General features: G+C 43.3%; 1 protein-coding gene across 2 annotated transcripts in view; it reads right to left on the bottom strand.

Annotated features, from left to right (window-relative positions):
- Window positions 1-26868, bottom strand: part of plxna4 (plexin A4) — a 220144-nt gene that overhangs the window by 19548 nt on the left and 173728 nt on the right. For both annotated transcript variants that reach the window (XM_029461735.1, XM_029461734.1), the window contains exons 11-26: window positions 26569-26665; window positions 24797-24987; window positions 21889-22040; window positions 20393-20516; window positions 19318-19454; window positions 18591-18758; window positions 18146-18239; window positions 15941-16180; window positions 15605-15751; window positions 14513-14747; window positions 14166-14308; window positions 11854-12122; window positions 5833-5899; window positions 5050-5196; window positions 4014-4173; window positions 574-677 (exon numbers count right to left, since the gene is read on the bottom strand). In XM_029461735.1, the coding sequence (XP_029317595.1) occupies window positions 574-677; window positions 4014-4173; window positions 5050-5196; window positions 5833-5899; window positions 11854-12122; window positions 14166-14308; window positions 14513-14747; window positions 15605-15751; window positions 15941-16180; window positions 18146-18239; window positions 18591-18758; window positions 19318-19454; window positions 20393-20516; window positions 21889-22040; window positions 24797-24987; window positions 26569-26665 (2475 nt within the window). The remainder of the gene's footprint in view (window positions 1-573; window positions 678-4013; window positions 4174-5049; window positions 5197-5832; window positions 5900-11853; window positions 12123-14165; window positions 14309-14512; window positions 14748-15604; window positions 15752-15940; window positions 16181-18145; window positions 18240-18590; window positions 18759-19317; window positions 19455-20392; window positions 20517-21888; window positions 22041-24796; window positions 24988-26568; window positions 26666-26868) is intronic.

The following is a 26868-nucleotide window of genomic DNA, read 5'->3' as shown; positions in this document are numbered from 1 at the left end:
TTTGACTGAATTGTCCATTAGATAGCATTGGAGCTTAGTGCAGATCACCGGGTCACGCAGCTTTAGAGGAAAAGGTGGAGGGATACAGGGATGATGGGTGGTAGGAAGGAAATGTTCAAATACATATCAGGCCTTTGTGCTTTCTTTCTTCTTAATGTGTCAGAGACGCACATCAGCATTGTGTTTGTGTACGTTTGCTGTGAAAATGGGATGAAAACCTTTTTGAAAGAGAAGATGTGAATGCCTTCAAATAAAAGATGTAATCTATCCATTACAAGCTCCAGAGTCTCTGCAGATAGCAATCCTTTTTTCTATATTTTGTCTGTGAGATCTTAAGCTTTACAAACTGTTTGTATTTCTAAAACTTCAAAGACTTGAAATTGTACTAAAATAAAGTTGAACACATATCTGTCAATGGTAATGATTTATAAAGATGCATCAGTCCCACACCATAGACAAAAATGGACGCCAAGGAAACTTTGACTTGTTGTTTGACAGTTAAAATATTGAGGCTGCTGGGGAGTATAATGAGTTTAAAGCAGGTTGCAGTCTTATCTTCAGTCATAGGCGTACCTGGTAATGGAACAGCATGTTCAGTCTCTTCCAGTCACCTTCGATCTTAGTGGTGACATCTTCATCCTGCAGGATCATGCGCTGTCCTCGACCCTGGCGCCATTCTGCAATTGCACGGGGAGGAAAAAAAGAAAATCATCAGGATATTACCAAGAGTCAGAACAGGTTCGTTCACGTCACATATACTGGTGTAGCAATCTAATTCTCCTCAGGGATTAAAAAAGAAGCTATTTTACAATTCTAACCTTAGCTTGTAAGTGTTGGATGAAACATCAACAGAGAAAGCATTATCACTCTTTCTCCATCTTTATCTACGAAGGCTTTTCTTTTCTTCAGAACAATCATCTCACATTGTGATAAACAGCCTGAATAGAATCAAAAAGAGGTGAAAAACACAAAATCTTAAGAGTAGGAGTAGAAGAGAAAGGCAAACAGATGTAGAACCAAAGAGTGAATGGCACACGTGAGACAGTAACAAAAGGAGAGTTAAATGAATCCCTGATTCTACTCTTTTTAGTACCAAGCTCTCCCTCTTAACTCCTTTCCATCTCTTCTGCTGGTGCGATCGATGCGTGTGATTACAGCTGCATGCCCAGGGCCCAGGCACTTCTTTTTCCATCTGCAGCACCGGCCCTTATGCTCTGCTCTCTGAAGGTGCTATTGGTCCCTGCTCTCCCCTTTTCAAACCCACATCCACATCTCTAAGCCCCCTGCCTAGCTGCTCTTATTGTTGGGAGCTTTGGTAGAAGCACACCAGACTCCTCTCTACGGCTGCCAGCATAAAGCGGCAAGTTGCAGATCGCCTCGTCTCCATACTTCCCAACAAGTAACTGCGTCTTTCATTGAAACAACAAGATGGTAATAGCATGACCTTACAACCAAATTACATCTACATGACAGGCACGGCGGGCAAACAAAAGCTTTGGTAGAAGCGGCTCACAATGCCGCAGCTACATTATCAAAAGTGAAAAAGGAAAGTCATCTCAAAAACAAACAAACAAATGATTCCTCTATTCCTTTCCCAAACATCTTGGGCTTTATGAATATGTTACTGTGTCTGTGCTCCTTGCTGTGCTTCCCACTTGTGTCGGCCACTGTCATCTCCTATTCTGATCACAAACGGCAAAACAAAGCGGCAATCACTGTGGCGCATGATGAGGCCTGTCTTTGGAGGATCGACCAGAATTGTGTTAGCGTCTGAAAAAATCCTCAGGAAATAAAGATTCTCCTGTTGTTTCTGTCTATACAGTAGATCTTCCCATAAAGATGCAAATGAGCGCCCGTCTCCAGTCGAGGCTCAGTAAACACATGAAGAAATGAGGAAAAAAGAAAGGAATAAATAAAAGAATAAACTTAGTGTGAAACCAGAGCAAACTGAGATTACTCCGATTCCCAAATCCAGTGGTTGCTGCTCAGAGGGGAAGAGAACAGTGTGTGTGCGTGTGTGTGTGTATGGACTTGCATTTTAAACTCACACACAGCCAAAGAGATAAAGACTTTGGGGAGTGTATAGAAGCTTATGAAGAGAAAGGCTGAAGGTGACTGTTGTACTCCACAGAGATGCATGACACACATTTGCTACTGGTAACACTCACACAATGACACAAAGACACACACGCACACACCTAGCTTCTTTGTTCTCGGGCCACATCTTCTCTGAAGGATTGCACCGGAGGGGAATCAAAAACAATATCTGGGATAACAACACTCCCGGCCAATCTGTCTCAGGACAGGCCTGCCATAATCTCATTATTCTTATCAGTCTGAGTGAATGTGTTTGTATGAGTGTGTCAGAGATCACCACAGCCACTGATATTACCTGTTCACTGTACGTACAGCGCCTTCCAAGTTAAAAAGTGTGTCCGATAACAAATCAATCAAATAGAAGAACTGATTCCACTAAAGCAATCATCAACATAAAGAACACAAGACCAGGAAATGCTAATTACAACGGGACGACTTCCCAATGAAAAGATGTGTTACTGCTCTGGACTCATGGACGATTAGGTCAGACCCTTCGGATATATACTGTACACACGTGTTCTCTTGTGAGCCTGCATTTACTCATTCTCTCTCTTACTCAAACTCACAATCAAATACACACGGAGCGAGTGGCCAGCTAACACTGACAATATCCAATTCCCTTTCATAATAAAACAATAATAGAACACCACATCCGAGCCCAAAGGGGGCCATAAAACAATTTTATCCAGGAGTGTCGTCAAAAGGCTAAACCAATCTCTTCACTTAGTTATCACACGGGCAGATTCCCCACGGTATGCAGAGCCCATCTGAAATCTGAGGTTGGTTATAAATATGCTATTACGAACACACAACAAGGGGCCGAGGAACTCCTTCCAGCCATATTAAACTGTGAAAAGCACAGAGCAGACACAGCCTGTAGATATCAGCAGACAAACAATCATGGATAACATTGTTATGCTCACACACACACACACACACACACACCCTGATCACTAGATGTCTTGCAGAGATGGTATATTGTCGCACCCTTAAAGTAATTTGCAAATATATTAGAACCCTGTTAGATACGATTGAGATACCAGAGAAATGCATTTACACAACTCAGGAAAGAGAACTGCATACTGTAGCAGCCCATAGGGGTCATGCATGGCAACGAAGGCCTGCATTCATAGAATGAAGCCCTTCCTACACATCCTTTGCTACTCAGAAAAAAAGAAAGAAATGACTTTGTAGGGGAGAGATCACTGAGCGTCTCCATTGATTAGCTGATCAATCATCTGACTCAGACGCTAGTCGACAAGAGAGTCGATCGATGGGAAGTTTTGGGAGGGGAGAGACCAATCTCAGACATCTGAGCCAACGGAGCCAGGATGTCAAGTCTCCCGAGGTTGAAAAGAAAGCTGCTTCTCTATATCTAAGAAGACTTGTACTTTTTAAGAGGGACTGGGAGGGGTGGGGAAGACTTTGTAAAAAAATCAATGGGTGTCTAAGTCTAGCCGGCTTTTCTCCAGGCACATAGATGGCAAACACTACATGGTTAGCTCTACGGTAACTACTAGCTGGAGCGGGACTACAAGGGTGAGAACTAGAATGATAAATATGCCATTTATTAACACGTAAATATATAAAGTGCAAATGTTTTGAATGTACTTGAAACACTTCATCGAGTCGTTTGATATTGCTGCTAATTCGCCTGCAGGCGCTGGTGTTTTTTATCTATGGTGTTCTTAAGGGTTTGATTTTATTTGACCCATTTGTTTTAAGCTTTTATGATTATTTTATGATATGATCTGTTTTATACCTTGTTTAATGTATTACGTGCTTGATGAGTGAGTGGCTAACAGCCCCGTCATGACATGTCATCACTGCCATGATAACTGTTGTCATCAGGCTAACCCAGCACAGTAAACCTAATGCTGCCCTTTATTTATATAGAACAAGACAAAGATTAGTACCCAGGTCCATGTCGGAGGCTTTTAGGCGGTGGGAGTGTGGGACGTTCTTGTAGATGGCATCCAGGATCTTCTCCTTCACTTGGCTGATGGTATCGCAGTTCAGCGCCTTCACCTGGATCTCCGGGCTTTTCTCATTCTCTGGATGGATGCAGTTCACCACCTGTAGACAGAAATACAGATACATCTATAGAGTAAGGATTCTTGCAATATGTGTTAACTCCAGCAGCCAACCTTGGAAAATAAAAACGTCTTTCCAAGCTGATTTAGCGCAAAGGATAAATTGTGCAATATAAAATGTATGCTAATCTTGGCAGAGAAGAGGTGTGTGTGTGTGTGTGTGTGTGTGTGTGTGTGTTCTTTGTTAATAATGTTGATTGCACAGTGGATTGGTACTCAATGGAACTGAAATAATGTTGTGCTCGCCAGAGGGTCTTTGAGAGAATTGCAGGGAAAGAAAAGATCATTCACCAGGGAAACTGCTTTTTCATCAGAGCTTGAAGAGAGACGGCAATGTGCTTCCTCGACGAGCAGCGGTAAACCAGCTAATTATATTATTATTAGCATATTCATCAGTGCTGTCTCCAGGTGTTGGCGAAATTACCCAAATTACAAGATGAGCACAAATACACATTAAAAATGAGGGGGTCAAGGTGTTATCTTTTATCTTAAAGTGCAGTGCAGTTTCTACACATTGCATTGTGGGAAACAGGGTGGTGAGTGGGGTTCTGGTGAATCTGTTGTTAAAGGCCGATCTGACTCAAATTTCCAGGGTAGAAGTATGCACACGCATAGTCTCTTTCCTTCCTATTCATCCCGAAGCCCCGCTCTTTTCCTTGACAGCTCCAGTCTAAACAGGAAGTGAGGTCGCCGCTCCTGTGCCCTCTGCATGTCAAGCGTGACAACGACAACTTTATGTCGCATTGCTCATTTCATGACCGACAACCCATAACCACCCCTTTTTCTCTCCTCTTGTCCCTGAAAGCATATTAAGTGTCCCCTTTTAGCCCCTGGACCCATGGGCCGGTGAACCCCTTACCAGCGTCTTGTAGTCAATCTGTTGTCTGATGAGCTTGTCCTCGCTGAGCGAGTAGCGTGCCTCTCCTGTGATTGAGTCAATGGGGCCTTTCTCCATCTGCTGCTTGATGGCACAGAAGAGGGAGAAGAGAGGTTCGCCTGCACACTCCTGCAAAGAGAGAGGAGCAGAGAAGAAGTAGACTTTTAAGTAGTCATAAATGCTGTTTTAAAGGAACAGAAGAACTAAATGTGTTGCTTTTTGTTATGTTTTCCAGGCTGCCTCGTTGAGCAACATTTGCAAAACATCATGGCCCAAAATCGTTTCCCTAAATCAAAAGAAAATTGTACCAAATATCAATATATAAACTTTGGGAAGAACAGTGAAAAACGCTCTAAAAGACTCTTGAAGCCTGGAAACTCTGTTGTCAAACAGAAAAGACTGGCCGTCTATCATGTTTTTATTCTCTCCCAGCTGCAGTACAGCGATGAGTGGAGAGATGGATGAAAAAAAACAGGATGATGGTGACATTTTTTTGACTCAAGGGCGGAGAGGAGTGGCCAATTTTGCTTTTAGTGCAAACTGGTGCCGTTCGGAGTCAACGGTAATGCTACTTAATGGCACGTCCACGTCATGTCCACGTCCACAAAAGGACGACACATTTTAATGGAGACCACAGATGCAGTACTAGGAGAACAATAGTTGTTTATTCATGAATCTAATTAAACTAAACTATAGGTCTGATTTAGTTCAAAGTTATTTTACTACCATGCAGAAGAACTAGAACTAAACCTTAAAAAGACTTACCTTCAGAAACTTGTAGAGGAGGAACGTAAACCAGTTGGTCAGCATTTTCTCTGCAACAGACTCAGTCCTGCAAACAGATCGACACAAAGCACATAAGGAACGTATGATCCCCGCGCTCTTATTACCATCATAAATATTCAACACAGTCATCAAATATTCTTTTAAAAATGATGACCGCTGCTAATGAATAGGCTTTCGTTACACAAATATAATTGCAAAGACAGGAATTGAGAGAGCCTTTGCACATATGATGGCCTTTCAGGCAATCTTTCGGCTGGCTTTTATGCTCAGGCACGCCAAGGGCAGCTTGTCTACGGCGGCGGGGATTTTAATATGAGGCAAAGCAATTAAAAGCCTTTATTTGATCCCAGTGGATTGATGTCGTTAGGGGCTGGATCGGCTCTGTAATAACACTGGCCTCATTATCAAGTGCTCGGTTGCCTATTCACTGGACTAACACTCGATCCGTGCACAATAGAAAGTGAATGAATACATCTCCCTCTCTTTCTCCGCCTGGCATCCATGCTCCACTGGTGTGGCAAAATGGTGTGTGTGTGTGTGTGTGTGTGTGTGTGTGTGTGTGTGTGTGTGTGTGTGTGTGTGTGTGTGTGCGTGCGTTGACCTGGGCCAACGGTGTGATTGATCCCGTGTGAATGACTAATCTGCATACATAATAACAACAGCGGTGGTGGCGAGGGGAGAAAGAGGAGAGGCGAGGATCGGATATCCTTTGACAGCAACCTTCTTGACCAGCAGCAGGGGTGTGTGGGTAATCTGTCAGAACACCTCCAACACACACACACACACACACACACAACCCTCCCTCTGCTTTCAATGAGCAACTACCATGGGCATCAATATTTTAGGATTAGCGTCCATTGTGTGTGTGTGTGTGTGTGTGTGTGTGTGTGTGTGTGTGTGTGTGTGTGTGTGTGTGTATGTGTGTGTGTGTGTGTGTGTGTGTGTGTGTGGTGTAGGTTTTGTCCCTTGTTTCAGCTGCCACCTGCAGGCCTCCCGCCTTTCACCATTCAGACAGCCTCTTTAAGGGGCTCCACACACTGAAGCATGAGGGGGGATATAATGTCCGCTGTGCCAGTGGGCTGTTCTGGCACCCCCCGCCAACACTGGCACAACACCTGGGGGGGATTAACTTCCTGTCTCTCACTGTGCCCACACTTTTATATTGCCGCCCTTCCTCTGTCCACAGATCCAAGGGTCAACAAGGTCACTTTTCATCTTTTCTTTCATGCGTCCATGCTGTCTTTCTCCCTCCCTTTGGCTTCCCCAATCTGGATCCTGTAATCATACACACTTCCAAATCCTCTCCATTTCCACAAATGTTGCCCATGTATCAAAGGGATGAAAGGAGCATGGAGAAAGGAGGAGGTGCACAGGAAAGGAAGGAGGGAGGGAGCAGTGGAAAAGGAAAATGAAGAAATGAATGAGAAGAAATAGTCTGGCTGAGTCTGGCCTTCCCTTTTCTTCTTTTTAAACTTCCCCTTCCTTACTCACTTCCATTAGACATTGTGCGCCTGTGTGCCTGTGTAAGTGGACAAGTGTGGGGCTGTTTTAAGGCTAGCGTGCAAAAAGCACAAATTAATCCCACTGCGTATGTATTCAGAAATTACCATGTGTGCTGACTAGTGTCTAGTGTGCGTGTTTGTGTGTGTGCGCATGCTTCTGGCAGCGGGTGCCGGCCCTGCTGTAATAAGAAGTCTTGGCACGGCCCCACCAGTTTGCTTATACTCATTCTCGATCAGAGCACAATGAATTGGGAACAAGGATAAAAATGGCCCTGTGATGGAGCTGCTTTGAGATCTAACGTTAGCATTTGGTATTACAAGTTCCAAACAGTCTTCTCCAAACCTCTCCTAAGCTGCTACTCAAAACACAGGGCAACCCGTGTTTGGGTTAATGCAATGAAATGTGCCGTGGCGTGTTGGCATGGTCAGGCTTGCCTACTTGGCAGCCGGTCAGAGGGGCAGTGGGCATTGAGAATGATCTAGAGCAGAGGGGACCTGGCAGTGCTTAGTTCCCCCTGATTACCGAGGTAGGGTAGATGGGAATCTGTGCTTCATCACACATTTAACATTTCGCTTGGCCAGAACTGATGAATCCTGATCGTAGATGTGAGCATAAAATCTAACCAACAAAAGCCATAACACACTTTTAAGTAATCCTGCTCTTCTTCCCATCTAAGCAATCCAAACAGCCTCTCTCCTATACTGATATTTATTTGGCTTACACTGAAGAATGATCCCTCACTACACCAAACGTACTTGCAGATATTTTACATAATAATGTCAAATGTTCTTTTCCCAGTAAACAAAGTCGCATCTTCAAATACTGTCTGACCAACAATTTCTCACATTTAAGAAGCTGGATCTAGAGCGTGTTAAGTTATGTTCGCAAAAGACTCCATTTTCATAAAAAGGAGCGTTGGCAGCTGTGTTAATCGAACATGTAACTCCATCCGAGAGCCTCGCCTGGTTTCAGTCACATGTTAAAACAGCAAAGATCAGAAAACATTTCCATTTTCTGCCTCCTGGTGAAGAAGATTGCTCATCATAGGCGTCAAACAGTCTCACAGTGACGCCGAGCAAAGTTGTGATCATGCAAGAACGTATTGGGCTTTCATGTTTTGACCAAAAATAACAACTGCTATTTTGACACATCGACTGCAGCCAAACTAAACTTACTCTGCACGACAGGGAGATGGATGGTGTCGAGTGAGAGGTGGAGGAATGGAGGGAAGAAGGGAAGAGGAGTTACAGGGGGAGAATGCAGCAAGGAATGCGACAGATGGTTGTGGAAGGCTCTCGTTAGTTAGCTTGCCTGGTGGTTGTGCTTCAGCACAGGTTGAGATGGGACAGATGGAAGGATGTGTGTGGAGAGAGAGTGGAAAGACACACACGTACACACACACACAGATTTCTTGGAAGAGGAGGCAGTGGGTAGCCATGCTCAGATGCTGTGCCAGAGACACCCTGCTCACGCACTTTAAGCATTGATTTAGCAATCAAGAAAAACAGGGGAGGGGTGAGAGGAGGGGAGGAAGAGCTGGTTATATAGATTGAGAGAGCGAGCATGAGAGAGGAAGAGAGAGATAAGGATCGTGACGGTGTGGCACAAGCGTCAGACCTGAAGACAAAAAGAAGGTAGTATCACTCAAAATGAGCAAATGTGGTTAAAGAAAGGAAGAAAGGAAGAAAGAGGGACCAGACAGAACAAATTAAAGTGAGATAAGAAGAGAGGTAGGGGTGCTCTGTTCCCAGACCAGACAAAGCTCCATCTTCACAGCCTTATGCCTGTGTATCTGGGCTATTTTCAGCTGCTATCCAAGGACACGCCAGTCAAACCGCACCATAGGGTGGCGTAAGCTTGCTCACACTGCCTGATCACATCTGAAATGCATGCTGGGATGTTGAAGGACTAACAAGCGCATCTAAGGAGGAAGAATGAGATGAAGACAGTCTGATCAGTGGCAATCACAATCGTAGTGTATGACAAATGGGCTATCAAAGTGAGCGTGCATTTGTTGTAAACATGTGCTCTCCCCTCCAGTGCTGGCTGAATGTGATGGCTTTCCCCCCAGGTTTACTTCTCCCTCTGCCTCCCTTGATGATAATGGCGGGGTAGAGGAAGAGAAGGAATGTGAAATGAAAGTGTCGTCTTTCCAGCATTGCTAGTGACCATTTCTTTGTAATTTAGTCCAATCAGATTCAGACGTTCCATAAATCAACGATATGTGGTTATAGCACATACTAGTGCTGACCAGTACATCGTATATTCATCATCGTCGAACGTACACAATAAATACATTACAAAAGACTAAAACGCAATGAATAAGAACATCATTCTATTTAGAGAGCGTTATTAAAGCCTTGTATCCAACAGGCCGCGGGGCTAATGACCGTACTATTTAATAGCCTCTCCCCTCCTCTGTGTCGGGGTTGAGATCACACACACACACACACACACACACACACACACACACACACACACACACACACACACACACACACACACACACACCGTAAGGTAAACCAGGTGAAGTGAAGATAACTCCAGTACACACAAACTACCCTTGTTACTGTAAGTAAGTGCAACGAGCATAAACATGCTAACGTGTATACAAGCGATATTTCAATCTTCTCTGTCTGCAGTCTCTCATCCACAGCCGCTATGTTTTACACAAGCGCAAGGCGCGAGTTCGACTAACAAGCTAAAACAAAAGCTTTCTGTAAGTGCAGCTGTTTAGCTCTGTTTGCTCTGGAACTTAACACTTCTTGTAGCTTAGCAGCTGGCTGAGACAGAGCAGCGGTACCTGCAGGCAGTGAATCACACCAGAGGAGGACAGGAGGAGTGTCTGATACTGTGTTCTTCGTTCTTTCTAAACTTCTCTCAATATTTGGATGTCAGGATTATGATTTATTTTATTGACATTTGTAGAATGTTTTCAGGGAGATATTAATGAGTTTATGTACTGACTCTGCTCATGTAAAATGACTGTTGCTGCTCTAGAAACAACATTTATCCTAGTTATATTTCAATAATGAATGCTAATCTGCTTCTGAATGTATAGGAAATGCACAACCAATATGCACACTTTAACATTTGTTCATTTATCACAAGTCGTATCATCACTGAACGATGTTAGAGCACATCGCAAAATGTTGGTGACATGTAAACTAAGTGATCAAAGAGCTGATCTCACTACCTGCCTCCACGCCCCAGCAGTCAGCTTTCCTTACTTGGTGACACAGCTTTAAGTGTCTCCATTGTCCTTGACTACCTGCCTCGGCTGTACACGCCGTCTCTTGCGTTGCATCTACTGCCTGGATCAGTGGTTACTCCATTGTTTAGTGGCTGAACCATGCTCGGTGAGCTCAGGCTGCAATTAATCATGCCTCCTGTGCCCAGACAGCATTAATCTCTCTCTGCATCACCAAGTAGCATCTAAACATGCTTTTCATGAGATGAATATGCCTACTGTCTTGAGGAGGACAGCGTTCACTTCGGTCCTCTTCGCATGATATATGCTTGTCGTATTTGTGTGTGTATTTATTGGCAGAGATGAGTTTGTAGCCAGAGGGGAAAATCTGAATTTTAATTGAAAAGAGACAGACAAATTATATGTGAGATGCCCGTCGGATCATCTGGGGGTTTCGAGGATTGCCCGTCGACAATAGCATGTGTATGTATGTATGGACATGGACATGCACGCACACACACACACACACACACACACACACACACACACACACACACACACACACACACACACACACACACACACACACACACACACACACACACACACACACACACACACACACACACACACACACACACACACACACACACACACACACACACCAGCAGTAAGGAAGTTTTACTCAAGTAACTATGATTGTCACATTTACCAAACACCGCGTGCAGGAAGCATAATCACATACAGTGCCGTGTTCAAGTGCATGCCATTAAAGCTTTGACTGCACATCCAAAGGGAGAGTTGCGATTGTGCCAGAGTGCAAGCTTTCACAATTCTCCCTTTTTTCATAAATGAGTATATTTCCCTCTCTTGAGCTATTTGAAATTGGATTCACTGCTAATTAATCAGAATTATTTTGCTAATGATTTGCATGGCAACGCACTCTGATGTCTCTGAGACAGAGCCAGCAAATCAAGGTCACGGGAGTTAATCCAGACATGTCACAGATACAGACAGAGGCACACATAGAGTCGCATGTCCTGTCCTTGATATTAAAGGGTTTACATTTACCAGTACAAGAATCTGCATCTCTATCCCCAAGCCAGCATAATATAACCTTATGTTTAGAGAAGTTGAATGTGTGAGGCAGTTGTTTAGTGTCTAAATATATAGCAGTTGGACGGTTCCTTCTATCGTGAATATGCAGCAGCGACATCATAAGAGGTCACTACCAGGTGTACAACCTGTTAGACAGTTATGAGAGGAAAGTGAAACTTTACACTTCCTTTTCTGTCCCTGGTTCTCACCTGCGGAGCAGCAGCTTGGGGTGGTTCTTGCTCTCAAGGTTGCGGTCTATGAGGTCAGACAGCAGGTGTTTTAGGACATCGGTGGCGTACTCCAACTTGCTTTGCAAAACTGTCATGATCAGTGAGGCCACGTTGCCACGGTCCCTCATGGAGAAGCCACGCTGGCCCTCGAGAGTACGAATGAAACACAGCAGGAAGACCTTGTTGTTAATGAGCTGGCCAAATAGCTTCAGACCCTTCTCCACCTGCTCCTGGCGGTAGCCTGGCACCTGTGAGGAGACACGAGAAATGTCCATTAGACTGAGATACATTAAAAATAACAAGGAGGGGAAAGAAGTACAGATTCTCTGTGACACAAAGCCATGTCATATAAACCCAATTAGTCATCAGTTCATCTGCATGTAATATTAGCCCTCTGCCTTCTAATCAATATATTTAGATTAGATTTGATAAATGAATAAATCATCTGTGAATCAATACATAAAAGTAATACATAAATGTATTGTATCTCTACTAAAAAGTGCAGTTATCAGTTAATAGATCCATCTTCATAAACAAGGATGGGAAGAGAAAGAAAATGAGAGGAAGAAAAAAGCATCTAGGGAGCTGCGGAGTTCAACATCTTACATCTTTTGATACGTTTAGTCTGAAGGTTGAGAATAAAGGCAGGAAAACACTAAGCCCCTTGCAGGAATGTTTATTACGTCGATGGCGCTGTGTTCCACACTAATGTAAGTTGAAAGGTAGTGCAGTGAAGTGAATTCCCCACGTCTGAGCCCGGATTGTCCCTGCACCATTTATACTAGGCGATTGCCGCACATGCTTCCTTTCTCATTTTCTTTTCAAAAATAGCACCTATTGAGATTATGTTTTTTTTTTTTTTTTATCTGTCAAGAGCATTTGTGGTAAAACAGAATCTCTTTGTACCCAATGCAGCTGTCAACCAGCATATGTTCTGTCTTTTACCTTTCCTGGAGGAACCCCTTGTAATCTGCTGGGAGCTATTGTTAAATTGCAAATCTAATTTCATACCGCCTGACAAGACGCGTGCAATGTGTGTTTCCATATTGTGCATATTCACTCTGAGCATGTGAATGAAAGCCAACGTGCAAATCTGGGAAAACTCTGAACTGTGGGGATGCATGTTCCCTGCCTTCTTTTCTAGTAACCTGTAAATGTTTATATGTAAAACAAATATGCTGTCGGAGTTCTGTGCAAGGGGGGGAGGATGTGAATTGTTTATCTACAAACAATTTTGCGACCCTCCCTGCAGTACCTCCGCGGATCCCCTGGGGGTCGCGGACCCCCTGTTGAAGACCTATGCTCTATTGCATCAAACTTTCTTAGTCTCCACTGAATTCCCTTTGAACCCGTTTTACTTTTTGATTTTCAAAAGACTTAATTGTTTCTAAATATTTCAGCACTGAGCAAATCTTGTTGTTTCAGTAAAACTAGACAGACTCTCCATCACCTGTGCTATTTCTAACTATCTACAACCCACAGTCAAAAACTTGACTTTAAATTATCCGACACATCAATAACGATTAAGCAGCCATCAACCGGCTAAGACAAGCCTGCTGCTTTTTTCATTAGGCTTCTATTCCATATTACTTCTCATACAGTGCGACATTTATACCAATTAAAACATAATTAATATTGGTTATTACTGGGAAATTCTCATCAGGGATAGAGTAGCCAACCCCGAGGGCAGTGAAATGGGGGTCCATCATTCTCTTAATGGAACAAGACGACCTGCTCAATTATGGCTGTCTATCAATGTCACCACTGTGGATAAATTACTAGATTTTTTTTCTCTTGCTTTTCTCCCACTGATTGACTTTTAATTTGTTTTTGAGGTGCCGAGAAGAAGAAAAAAAACGGAGCAGCTTCTCATATCGTTTGAGTTATTAATGAGAGCGCGCTCCTCATTTTAAGGGCCGTCTTGTTTGTTTTTGAAAAAGCGTTGTTGTCGGCCGTCAAAAGGGTTTCGCTTACCAGACAGCAACACAAATAACACCGCCGTCAATTCCACCCACTGTGACCCACCACATTGTTCCTTTGCTTGTTCATTTTGCTCTCTTTTCAAATAATGCTAATTGCATTGAGATGGTGACTTGATAGAGACTGAAGAACAGGTAGACACAATTGCACTATTGAAATTGAATAGGAAATTGGTATCAACTTCTTACAAATAGCTGTCCTCTTTCAAGATTACAACATCTATCCAATGGAAGATTAGAAGGTGTTCCTTTGTTAAAGCAGACACCAACTAAAGGGGTACACTCCATATACAGTGAAACACTCTACTATACCTCCAGATCTCGGAGTACAGGATGTTCCTCAATGCCTGGGAAGAGGACCCTCATAGTGTAGGTCCTGTAATCTAAGAAGGGGATTCCTGCTCCATCCAGATCACTGGTCAGCTCGTGGATGTCTGTCTGGAGCTCTGCAAAAGCTGATGGATAAACCACATACACAAAAGGTAATGGACGTTAATATGGCAGCCTTTCTAGTCTTCTGAACTCTTTACTCTTTGTTTATTTGACATTTTGTTTCAAACAAGTGTGCTTGTTTAAACCTTTTAAGAAGTTAAGTGTATCCATTGAGGAATATAACTCTCCTCCATAAAGCCTAATGCACATCAGCATCAACTTCTCACCCTCTTTGCACTCCAGAGCCACGCGGGACTCAAGGTTGTCCATTTGCATCTGCAGCCTCTTCAAGGTCAGGTCACTCTCGCGAGACTTGCGCTTGTAGGCAATGAGAACCACCACGATGAAGAGGATGAGCAGGGCTCCGGCCGCAGCAATGCCAATGATCGCCGTGCTGCTGAGCGGGCTGTCGGACATGATGTGGACCACACCTGGAGAAAACTCGATACCCCCCACACGTGCCTTGTAATGGTGACAAACAAAGAGGCAGATTACAGATTACATTTGACTTCCTTGAGAGGTTTTCAAAGGGAAGGGCCATTCAAAAATGAGACGAGTGGTTCAGTACACCAGAGCTTAATGTAAATATCACTTCAGCAATAACTATTGGAAAAGGTTTAATAATGTGACCCTTAGAAAGGTAGAAATAAGTGGCAATCAAACAAGGAAGTATAGTGGTCTTCAAGTATTTGTGAACCCTAACATAATGTTGCCTCTGTGAATCTTTTAGATCTAGAATGCATTTCTGTCTTCAACATCGAGATCAAAGCCCAGACAGACAGACATATTGATTTTCCATTGAAATGTGTACACACTACTGTTTATTTCTGCATCTCCTAACTGTGTTACGGTAATATGTGTCCATCTCTTTGTATGACGCTGGCTTCAGGTGGTAACATCAGGAAGCGCTTTGTTTAAAGTGGTCCTTCTTAAAACCACAAATGGAAACTTTATTGAGTTTGCTGAGCCCTAATCCTTCTTATTGAAGGCTTATTTGTTTGTCTTTTGTCTGCTTGTGGGCAGGACAGGAACCACACAGCTAATTGGATTAGAGCCGTGGTCTGTCTCCAAGTGGACAAGAAGATGGATAGAAAGCAACACGAGGAGTGTCCTTCTGTCTGTCTGTCAAACTGTCCATCGATTTGTAGGTCTGTCTGCCTTCTATCTATCATGTGTATCTGTGTGTGTGTGTGTGTGTGTGTGTGTGTGTGTGTGTGTGTGTGTGTGTGTGTGTGTGTGTGTGTGTGTGTGTGTGTGTGTGTGTGTGTGTGTGTGTGTGTCTCTCTCCTGTCTTTGCGAGCATGTGCTGGATCACTCACCAGGACCTTGTGTCGACCCGTCAGGTTGGGTGACTCACAGAGCAGCTGGGTCTCTGACACTGTTAACATGCAGGGCTTCTCGCCAATAAGAACTGTGTAGTTCAGCTTTCCATTTCCATTATTGGTTGGTGGAAGGAAGTTCCGCCCCTGCAGCAAAGAATTCATGCATAATTAAAGGGAGGGGTAAGACAGCTAGGGGTCAAACAACACATTTATATCTATACTGATAATACTGGAAAGATGACATACAAATATGTTATGGGTAACTGAAGGTCAATAACGTACAATCAATAAATACACATTGTAAGTAAGTGTGGGCAGGACGCATCCTCATACCTTCAGTATAATGGGGGATCCAGGTTTAAGCTCCAGCACGCCGGACACACTGAGCGGTTCAAACTCAGGGTTGGGGTAGTAGATAAAGTTGGTGTTATTGAGTGCCATCAGAACCTGCACATCGTCCAATTTAAAGCCGAACTCATCAGGCCTCTCGGGGACCTCTTGCTGCCTGGCCAGACTGATGGACAGCTCTGGGGCCTGGCACAGCATGGTCGTAGGGCTGAGCACCTGGCACAACTGGCAGAAGACAGAGAGAGAAGGGACAAGTTATGTTTACGAATGAACATATCTTCTTGCAAATGTAATGAGTGCTTAGGGGGAAGCAGAGAAATGCTGTAAATTGACACAGAAATAAATTAACATGCAGAAAATGATGCTTCATTTAGTTATTTATGTGCATTTTGGGAGGTGTTGTGGTGCTTTCCTTCTTACTCAAGATACTGTGAGTGATTATGCATCAGTCCACATTATTACCTCCGCCAAGGAGGTTATGTTTTCGGTTTGTTTGTCTGTTTTCTTTACGAAGAACCCATTAAATTGGGTGCAGATCCACTCATTATTTTTTGCTTATGGAAACGGCCTTGGCGGAGGTCTGCGCTCTCCGAGTGCCCTTCCAATTGATATACCTTTTTACGGCTGGATGTCAATATACCTTAGATTCCTATTACCTCACTCATGCCGCCTTGCAACTAAATATGTGGGAAACTGGCACTTGAACATGCACCAACTTTACTTTTTGCATCCCATCAGCAGTTAGTGTGAATCTTTTATGTCGAAAGGTTTACATTTCACTGAGGCCACTGGAGACTCCATTCTGGAAGCTCCCCAATTTCCCAAAAGTGAAAGCCACCCAATGAAGTGCAGTTAGAGAGCGTGTGCAGGCTCAACACAATCCGGCTTTGATGTGTGAAGATTCAGGAGTGATAACTAGGTCTTACCCTTCCTTCATTACCCTCCAGAAAGACACCCCCACCCTCTCATCACTTCTTTATTCCCTGTCCAGTTATTCTTCTCTGTGATCTTCTCTTCTCTCTTTGACACATTCTTATTCTGTCACTCATCTTTCTATACACCACTTTACCTCTTCAATTATAGTGTTTCTTTTATCTTTTTTCAGTGTCTTGTCTCACTCTTTGTTTTGTGGTTCTTCTTCTTTGCCCTGGTCCAACATTTGCCATGTGATGGGAGTTAAATTCTTCTTCCTTATTCACATCTCTAAGCCAGTTCTATACACAAGAACAGATGGTCTGATCTGTCATTGTCTTGCCCTTCAATATCCCTCTAACATCTCCATTCCTTTCTGTCTGTCTGACAAATCAACCACCAACATGGGTCTCTTTCACAGACATTTCCACAGTAACCTCTGATACTCAAACTACTGCCTGTCACTCTAATTGGCTGCTTGAACATCAAACTTGACTAATCCGGAAAGGTCTTCAGGACATCTCTGACACGTATCGTTCACTGCTGCAGAAAGGGAACTGCCAAGAGATCCTTCTCTCAGGGCACAAGTGTTGCTTGAATGTTTTTGCTTTCCTCACATTCTGTGCAAAACTGAGCTGTGTAAGACTAAGAGAGTGAGGGTGAGCAAATTCTCCGTCGGTGCATTTAGTTTACGTCGGCTCAAAGTGCAAGCTTGCCTGCACAGTAGAGCCATACTCGGTGCAGACATACAGTACGTGAGCACAGATGCTAAACATGGTGCAAGCTCATGCTCAAATGGACCATGAAGATAGCATTACCGCCTTTTGTTACTCCCTCTTCTTTCAATCAGATCACAGAGAACCTTGTATGGCTTTAGCTATCCTCCCCTGGGTAAAAGGGTAAATAGGGGGTAGAAGAATTTGATAAGGGCCAATCTCTTTGGGGGGTTCGTTGTCAAAACGTCCCTGTTGTTACAAAGGTGTGGAGAGGAATTAAAATCATTCTCTATTCTCTAGCAACCTGTTGATTTTCACTATGCCCTCTCAGTGTTCGGAGTTTTTTCCTTGACCCATTTACCTAAAAGTGGCACTGAGGCATTTTAGTCATGCTCTGGAAAAAAGAAAATTACATTCTGACTCTATGGCCCTATTTCTTGTCTAGCTGAGAAGGAAAGTTAGGGACTTAGAAACACCGCTGGTGGCACATATATTGGTCTGACAAAAGGCACAAGGGAACTTCTTTAATCATCCACATCTTTTTGTGTTTGCAATCACTTACATTGAGGGTCTCGTGGCTGTTATATTTGGCCCTGATGAGTGGGGTCTGAATAATGTCCAGGTTAGTTCCTGTCACTGTCACCGGGGTGTGTCCGCTGTGAGAGAGAGAGAAAGAGAAGATTGACAACGAGGGTTAAAGGATAGCCCAGATTATTTTTTTTACAGATGTTGATATAAATTACTCACTGGGAGTGATATTGATGATGAGACATTAGTTTGCTGGTGCAAAAATGATGATGTTGTACATTTAGATGGCTAAAACTTTATTATTTTCTAATAACTAGACTCATTTGGTGTTCATCTTTGTCTTCGTTTCTGACAAGCGCCTGTTCTACTGTGATATCTCCATCTACAGGATTCATATCATCCACCAATATCCATTAGCAGTGAGCAGCACGCAAGCTTTTGTCAAAAAAATGTAAACTGACTGCGCCTTTGTACCATACCTGTAGATGCTCCACTCTGGCTCTAACTTGGTGATGGTGGGATCTTCCACATACTCAAACCGCAGGTCTTTCTGGAGATGAGCCCTGTCTATGCTCACAGACACGGACACGTTTCCGAAGCCCTGCAGGGACTCATGGGTGCGACAGGTGAGCCACTGGCCACCCCTCCTAAAGAGACAACAGGATGATGAGTCAGATCAGTTAGACACTAACAATATATTACATTGTGTAGACACTCAGGAGTCATCTCTCTAGTGGTTTATCACTGTGGGTGCAGACTTTTATATCATCCAAAAACCAATATTCAGTATGGTTGAATGGCTGCTTAAGTGGACATGGACAGATAGTTTATTGACTGAATGTTGAATTGTGCATTCATCAAGTGTCAAACGGTGGATTACAATAATACTAAGTTTTCCTTCTGTAATTTAAGAAAATAATTCCAAATCCATGAAAACATATCTACTAAGCAACGAAATCCACCATTGCTAAATAACAGATGGAAGCTTCATGATTAAAAGAACATTGCTTGATCACCACCATTTTCCCTCCCAGGACATTTAATCATTGTCTCAGTTTATGTTGGGAAAATAAACGATTTAGTTAAGATGAGAACTGTCAGAGGGGTTTACTCCCTGCAGTTTGACTAACACGGGCTTTGACTGAGCTTTTAATTGATTGTTTAAGTGTGATTGGCAGCATCAGCTCTGGCTTGCTCCCCACTAACCTCAGATAAGTGCATGGCTCGTCCTTAAACATGATTGACACGTTGCTCCCAGCGTCAAGGTGGCTGCCGGTGATGTTGACTATGGTTCCCCCAGAGACCGGACCACGGCTGGGCTTCAGGTTGATAATCCTTGGGATCTGGAGAAAGGGAAGAGGTTGTAAAGTCACAAGTCAATCAAAGGGTGAACGTAGGAAAATAATGGAATAGAAAACATAATAAATGCTTAAAAGACCATAAACTGCCTTAATTAAATTAATCAGTACAGGTAAATCAAGCAGTGTAATGTAGTGAGCCTGCACTCACTAATTCCACTTATATACACTATATATTGTGGTAAAAAAGCTTTGACACAACAACTGATGTAGTCCACTGGAAGCTGAGCAAGTAAATCCTCCTTCAGTTCATTTGGCCTTCTCATAATCTCATCTCCAGCCTGCTGCGTGGTGTGACATCTAGACCTAACATCGTATAATCCTGTACAGGGACCCCATTGAGACATAAACCTCGGCCGGCGGCCATTAATGGATGGCAATAAAATTGTTAAAACTCCATAAAACGAGTACATAATGGTAACAACTGCCATTTTATTTCAGTGTGTGTTAGTGATGCTGATTAATTGTGCGCAGAGTGGGTTTTTAAAATAAAACAGAAAGTGTGTTATGTGTGTGTGTGTTTAATGTCAGAAGAATGTTTGAATAACTATCAGTGTTTCTTTCTCATTCTGCGCTCATTAGTGACTGCCACTTATGTCTCGCTGCCGATAAACGGGATGAGAACGCTGAAAGGGAGACTTTCGGTCAAAACCACGCTACGTCGGATCACAGCCAAAACGTGCACGTACAGTATTAACACAGTAGGTGAGAACACAGAGCAACAACCAGCAATGTGCTAACATGCAAAGGGTGACATAAGCATCATGGGTGCATTCTTGCTCATAGAAGAAAAATACTGGATGTAATGAATCATCAAATCAATCATTCAAGTCAAAGTGATGCAGACACAAAACACAGAGTTTAGTGTACTATGTATTAGAAAAAGGCAAATCCAATGATGATGCAAAACATTTATTACTCACCACAAAATAGTAGTACTTGGAGGACTTTGCCATGAATTCTGGTCTGCACTCTCCGACCCCGACACACACCTGCACGTTCCCAGTATACTGGCTCTTCTCTGCTTTACCCATCTCACACACAATCCTGGAAAACACACATTAGTATAATTGTGAATTATGTACAAAGAAATAACATATGAAAATGCATATACAGACACACCCAAATGTATATGCCACACGTAAAGTTGCCTCTACGAAAACCTCTAGAAAACCCTCCCCCAGTTTGCCTTGCCAGCAAAATGCTGAGCAGATTATGTAAAAATAATGGACCTAAACCTGTTAAATCCTCAATGAAATAATGTATTATTTGGCAGCGACTTCACCTCCTGCACGCTGCCAACTTGTGAGAGAATAAGGAAAAAGTCTCTTCTTTTACATATGACCTCAAATTCAGCTACCTCTTATGCTGGGTCAGCATTTGCTTAGAAAGTGCTGGCGCACAACTTACTTTGTAAGCAGAAGAAGCCCTGGGTCTGTTGATAAGACAACTTTTAAAATAGTTTAAAATAATTTGACAGATGGCACCTGTAAGGAACTAAAGCTCTGGAATAAATCCAAATGTCAACCAAATGTAACCTCCCGAACTTTCTAAAATGATTATGGGACAGTGTGTGAGCGTGTGTGTATGCGCTGCTATGAGATATGGAGGCCTGAGTTGTCCTCTATTGTTAAATCAAATTTCTGGTCTATGGATTAGACTAATTTAGCTGTCTCTGTCTCTCCTCTCTCTCTCTCCTCGTGTCTCTCTGTCTCTCCTCTCTCTCTCCTCGTGTCTCTCTCTCTCTCTCTCTGTCTCTCCTCTCTCTCTCCTCGTGTCTCTCTGTCTCTCCTCTCTCTCTCCTTGCGTCTCTCTCTCTCTCTCTCCCTCCCTCTCCTTCTCCTTGTGTCTCTCTCTCTCCTCGTGTCTCTCTCTCACCTCTCTCTCTCTCTCTCTCCTTCTTTCTTGCTGTGTTACACAGTCAGACATGCCCACAAACACCCTGAGGTGAGTTCTCTGACTCATGATCAGTTGGTCAGGCTGACTTGTTAAGGCCGTTGTATGGGCTAACAAAGGTAACATAGTGTTGCATCTGTGTGTGACTCAAGTGTCTTGTGCCCTGTAGGGCATGAAGTGCTCAGCTGTGGTCAAAGTGCTGTCAATGGGATTATGGCAAGTGACGCAAGAGCAGAAACACTATGCTGAATTCAGGATTGAACTTTGCTGCTGTTCTGAAATATAGTTTGATTTCTCCCTATGGTTCCAGTGCAGCTGGAAAACACCATATTCTTAGATGTTATGTACATCAACACAATGGTGAATTACTGTGCAGCAAAGCTTATCACAACCTGTAATTTTACACGATATTAATAGCTGCTGCCTCAAATGGGACTTATTCCTCTACAGGAATGCAAATTGTGCTTTTTGTTACGTGATGGCAATGTTCTCTATTCAGTCGTGAATATAAACTGCGACTTACTGTTCAGCGGGGATGTAGCCATCACGTATGGGGGTGCAATCCACTTCGGCCACCTTCACGTTATCCTGAATCTCTCTGAACTCCAGTCCCAGGTTCTCGCCACGAATAGTCACGAGCGTGCCGCCCTCCCTCGGACCCCGGAGAGGTGTGATCTGTGGAAATATATATGGAGACTGATGATTTTGCAAATATGTGTCCAAAACCCTGTGTCCATATTGTACACAGCTTTATAGGCCATTATTTAAAATGACAACTTATCTGAAAATAGATGTGCATATTAGGAGATCTATGGCAGTGCACAGTATATTCATGTCATGAAAGAGCTCCTTTGAATAGTCTCAGGAGGAACGATGAGCGCATTAACATTCAGCGTTGGTTTCATCATTCAACATTAGTTAACGTGAATGAACATGAACGTTAACTAGCGTCTGATAATGAACTCCCTTTAAAGAATATTGTAGTCCCAATGTTAACTCTCCAAATGGTGTAGATAATGAGTGTTAGTGGTCCGCCAGTCAGAATACAATGAGGTGTAGAACAATAGCTATACATTCATATTTAATATTTTAAAATGATTTTGGGATAAGTGCATTACATACATTACATAACTCAAAGGAAAAGAGACGATAAACGACTAAATAACAACTCCATAGACAGAGTCATGCGATTGTCATTTCTCAATTCTGTATTGACTGAAAACCATGACAATATATTATATAAGATTAACTTAAAACTTGGCATTGGGTGACATCTTTGCAGTAATCAGTGTCCTTTGATTTATCGGTAGCATCTCTCATTGTTGATGAGGCCGTTACAACATCCATCAACACTTTACTCACACAATTACTTTTTGGCCAGTGAGTGTGTATCACGCCGGCTCAGAGGGATGGATGTTAGATGTACACAGGAATGGTCTGTTTCCATCTATCTCTGTCAAATAGTCCTCCATGCTGCACGCTGCAGAAAGGGGGCCCGGCTTTAATAGTGCTGTGTAACCGTAAGAGTAACTAGCTGGACTAGAAAGGACTATCCAACCCAATGACAAGAGGCGAGCTCAAGCCGGGTCATGCACAACACGAGTCCTGTGCCTGCCTTGTGGGAGATATGGTTAAAGTGCGGTTCAAAGTCTCTGATTAATAAGTCTCCCTGCTGATATCTTAATGGAAGAAAAAAAAGAGCCTTCTGGGAACGGTGCTACAATACATGCAATTAAAAAGACTGCACACAATGTATCGTCGCTCTCCGTTTATTAGCAAATATGGAGGATTGAGAGGGACAAAGAGTTAAAAGAGAAATCGAGGAGAAGGACGAATCAAAAGAATGAAAGAGAGAGAAGAGGGCGAGACGCAATGAGGTGTTGATTAGATTTGTGACTTTGACAAGATAATTGACGGTTGGGTAGAGGCAAACACTTAATCACTTCTCTTGCTCTCTCTTTCCATCGTTCTATGGGAGCCTCTCCCTCTCATATTGTTGATGGGAGATGTCATTATAATGAAGCGTATTAGAATGCATTAGAGCCCCGGTCGTCTTGGAAAAGTCCTCACTCCTCACCCACTGACAGATTTTACGGGGGACGTGAGAAGGCTGCAATATGTCCCTGCTGCAGCCTCGGGGATGTGAGGAGAAATACAGGGCCCATCTCCAAGAATAAATCCACTGCCACTGGGGTGAAGACTAACAGTGGAGCGGAGGAATGATATAGTGCACCTTACTGATCCAGATTCTTTAATAAGCACAACAAGGGACGACATATCACCATGTTCTCATCATCTTCTCCAAAAAATGGATTTATATTAATCATAAATAGTTTGGGCTACAATAGAAGGTCGTGAGGTCCACTTATGAAATGCTTATGTCCTTATGTGTTCAAATACTCTGCACTTTTCTCCCCTGTATCCGACTATCCTGCTTGATATAGAAAAAAAGGAAACTGGTGCTGGAATTCATCAGGTTAACATGATCAGTGGAGATTCAAGATGACAAGAAACAATGGGGTTTACAGAGCTGCTTTCAGTGACTATCCACCAAGGTCGGCCACTTATCTGTATGCTGGTCTGTGAAGTTGATGTAGAGAGAGGAGCGCGGACAGTGGAGAAGGGATTAACCTTCTATTTCTCTATCCCTCTTCCTTCTCTCTGTACAAACCCTCATCACTCGCCAGGACACCAAAAGGGATTCCCCTCTCTGTCTTTTTTTATCTACGCTTTGCTTCATCCCTTCATCGCTAGTCAGTCGCCATCTGCTCCTAACTCTCATCCTCGGGAAAAAGGATGCAGAGATGACCTGTATATCCATCATGGGGATATGGGGAGGGGATTCTTCAACCCCTTCCGCCTCACATGACTCTATTGTGGCTCAGTCTACCCACCCGTCACCACTTCTCTTTCATGTAAACCCAATTCACCCTCCTCTCCCTTCATCTGGGCATCTTTCCATCCATCTTCCCCTTGCATCCTCTTATCCTTCATCTCGCTGACCCGTATCCCTTCTGCTATTTCCCCTTTCATATGTCTTGCACAGGTCAAGTCCATTTGCCTCACACGGTGTCGGTGGTTTCAGGAGCACGCTGGGTTAAGTGGGGGTTTGAGTGACCATCTGTGCAGAGTTGATTGATAACTAGCAAGAATGAGGATGATATGTTTCTTTCTAACCCTTATATGGATTATCCTCCTCGTGTTTGTAAGTTCACATTAAAAGTAAGATGCAAGATAATGATTCAATTAAAATAATGTGTGTGTGTGTGTGTGTGTGTGTGTGTGTGTGTGTGTGTGTGTGTGTGTGTGTGTGTGTGTGTGTGTGTGTGTGTGTGTGGCTTTTAAATTAAAAGACATTCTGGAATTGCTTGGCCTGTTGTGTTAAGTATGTAGTGGATCTGGATCTGTTTCATAGTGTGTGTGTGTCCCACCTGTGTGATCTTTGGGTTGGTGCACTTGCTGTTGATGCCGTTGTGCTCCAGCCACTGGTTCTCGGGGTGGGGGCAGTGTTGTTTGAGGGTGCAGCGGTTCTCTCCTTTACACCACACGCATCCAAACAGTGGGTCTGCCTTCAAACACAAACCGCAGCTTCCACGCTGGGCGTCGCACTTGTACAGATGGACTGTGCAGCAGGAAGGACAGAAACGGAGAGAAGGAGAGAAAGGAAACGAGGCGGAAGGGGAGGAAGAAGGTAATGACAGAGGGGGAGAGAGAGAGCAGAACTCAAGTAAACAACCTTTGTACAAATGATTACAGAACAGCAAATGATTGCTGATTTATTTTGTGAAAAAGCCTCCAAAATGACGGACAAACACTTCAAAACACATAAACTAAAATGTGTTGTTTACCCAAATCTCTCAATGTCTGTCAGCTGCTGTTTGAATATGCCAACAACAAACTGAGCATTTTGAGAGCGACATTCGTTGATATCTTTGTCTCATTATTTCTCCATCTATCATCATCTCTGTACACTCCCTCTCTTTGAGTTTCCTACACCGCTGCCTCTTGCCTCTGCTCATTCACCACAATTTAACATATCTCCATGGCAACGGGCCAACCATTTTCTTTTTAATTGCATGTGTGATCTGTCCATCACATCATGCCCCAGGAACCGCTTCCTCCACAGGCAACCCAAGGTAGGAAGCTGGTGGAGAGTGACTCTCTGGTTCAAGCATCGGCCTCTCTTTCTGGAACTTTTGTTGCTTCTTTGATTTTACACTTTTGCTCAAGGATATGTTTTGTACGCTGAATTTGACTCCGACACACAAACACTGTACAAACATCGCCTTGCAGCACAGTGTCACATTGGCATTACTTTCATATTTGAACAATGTGTTTTTATGCCTGACTCGACTGCCTTAGGTCAAAATGAGTTGTTTTCCTGTCAGAGAACTACAACCCCCAGCATGCTATTGTTTTCCTGCAGCATGGATCAGTCATAGTGGTGGATTGCCAGTGGCCAAACTGAATCAAGCAGTTGAATGCTGAAATAAATGAGAGGCATATATATTTCATACGCTTCTTATTTGCTCTGTGTCAATCCTCAGCCTGGAATAATAATTCATCTTTGCTTATTTAGAGACATAATTTCAGTTTAAAATGGTGTTATTATCCACTATTTATTAGCAATTTGTTCAGCTGTATCAACATGTTTTTCCATTACTGCTCTTCTGAAATGTATGCCAGTGAAGCACATTGAATTGCTGAGATGAGAGAAATGAAATGAAGGGAGGAGAGTGGCATTGCCGACAGAGATGGATAGATTGCCAAACTGCCAGAGAGGTGTTGACGGAGCAAATAAGAGAAAAACAGTTGAAAAGCAATAATGTTTGTGAGGAGGCGAGAAAATGGAATTTAGAGAGTTGAGACAGACAACATTGAAGTGCAGCAGAGTCATACAGACTAATGGAGAGAGACAGGAATGGAAAGAGACCTACAGAAAGAAAGCGTAAGAGAGGACGTGTTAAAGTTAACCACTCTAAACGGCAACATCAGGCGATGGATGCTGCACCTCAGCACACCACCCGCCTGTTGCCATGGAGACCGGCTCCCAGGGAAACAATGGGGAAGCAGCAGCTTTCCTATGTGCACAATGTCGACTATGTGTGTGTGCGTGTGTGTTTTTATGATACTGCGAGAACTATGGAAAGAGCTGATATGGACAAGTGTGCGTGCGTGTGTACGTGCCTCTTTGCATTCTTACCTTTGTTGAGGGCGGGGTTGTCAATGCTGAAATCTCCGTTCCAGATGACGGTCAGCTCCACGGGAAGACTGCTCATCTCCATCCCATCATATAAATACTATAACCATGACAACGAGAGAGAGAGAGAGAGAGAGAGAGAGAGAGAGAGAGAGAGAGAGAGAGAGAGAGAGAGAGAGAGAGAGAGAGAGAGAGAGAGAGAGAGATACTTTAAACTGTCTATTATCTCCAAGTCCAAAAGGCTCTGGCAGAACAATGCTCCTTTGAAAGCAACATGCATCATCAACAGGTGGCTGTAGACAC

Source organism: Cottoperca gobio, chromosome 23 (genome assembly GCF_900634415.1).
Source record: "Cottoperca gobio chromosome 23, fCotGob3.1, whole genome shotgun sequence".
Lineage (NCBI taxonomy): Eukaryota > Metazoa > Chordata > Actinopteri > Perciformes > Bovichtidae > Cottoperca > Cottoperca gobio.
Note: the sequence above shows the minus strand (reverse complement) of the source record. Positions and strands in the feature narration are given on the sequence as shown.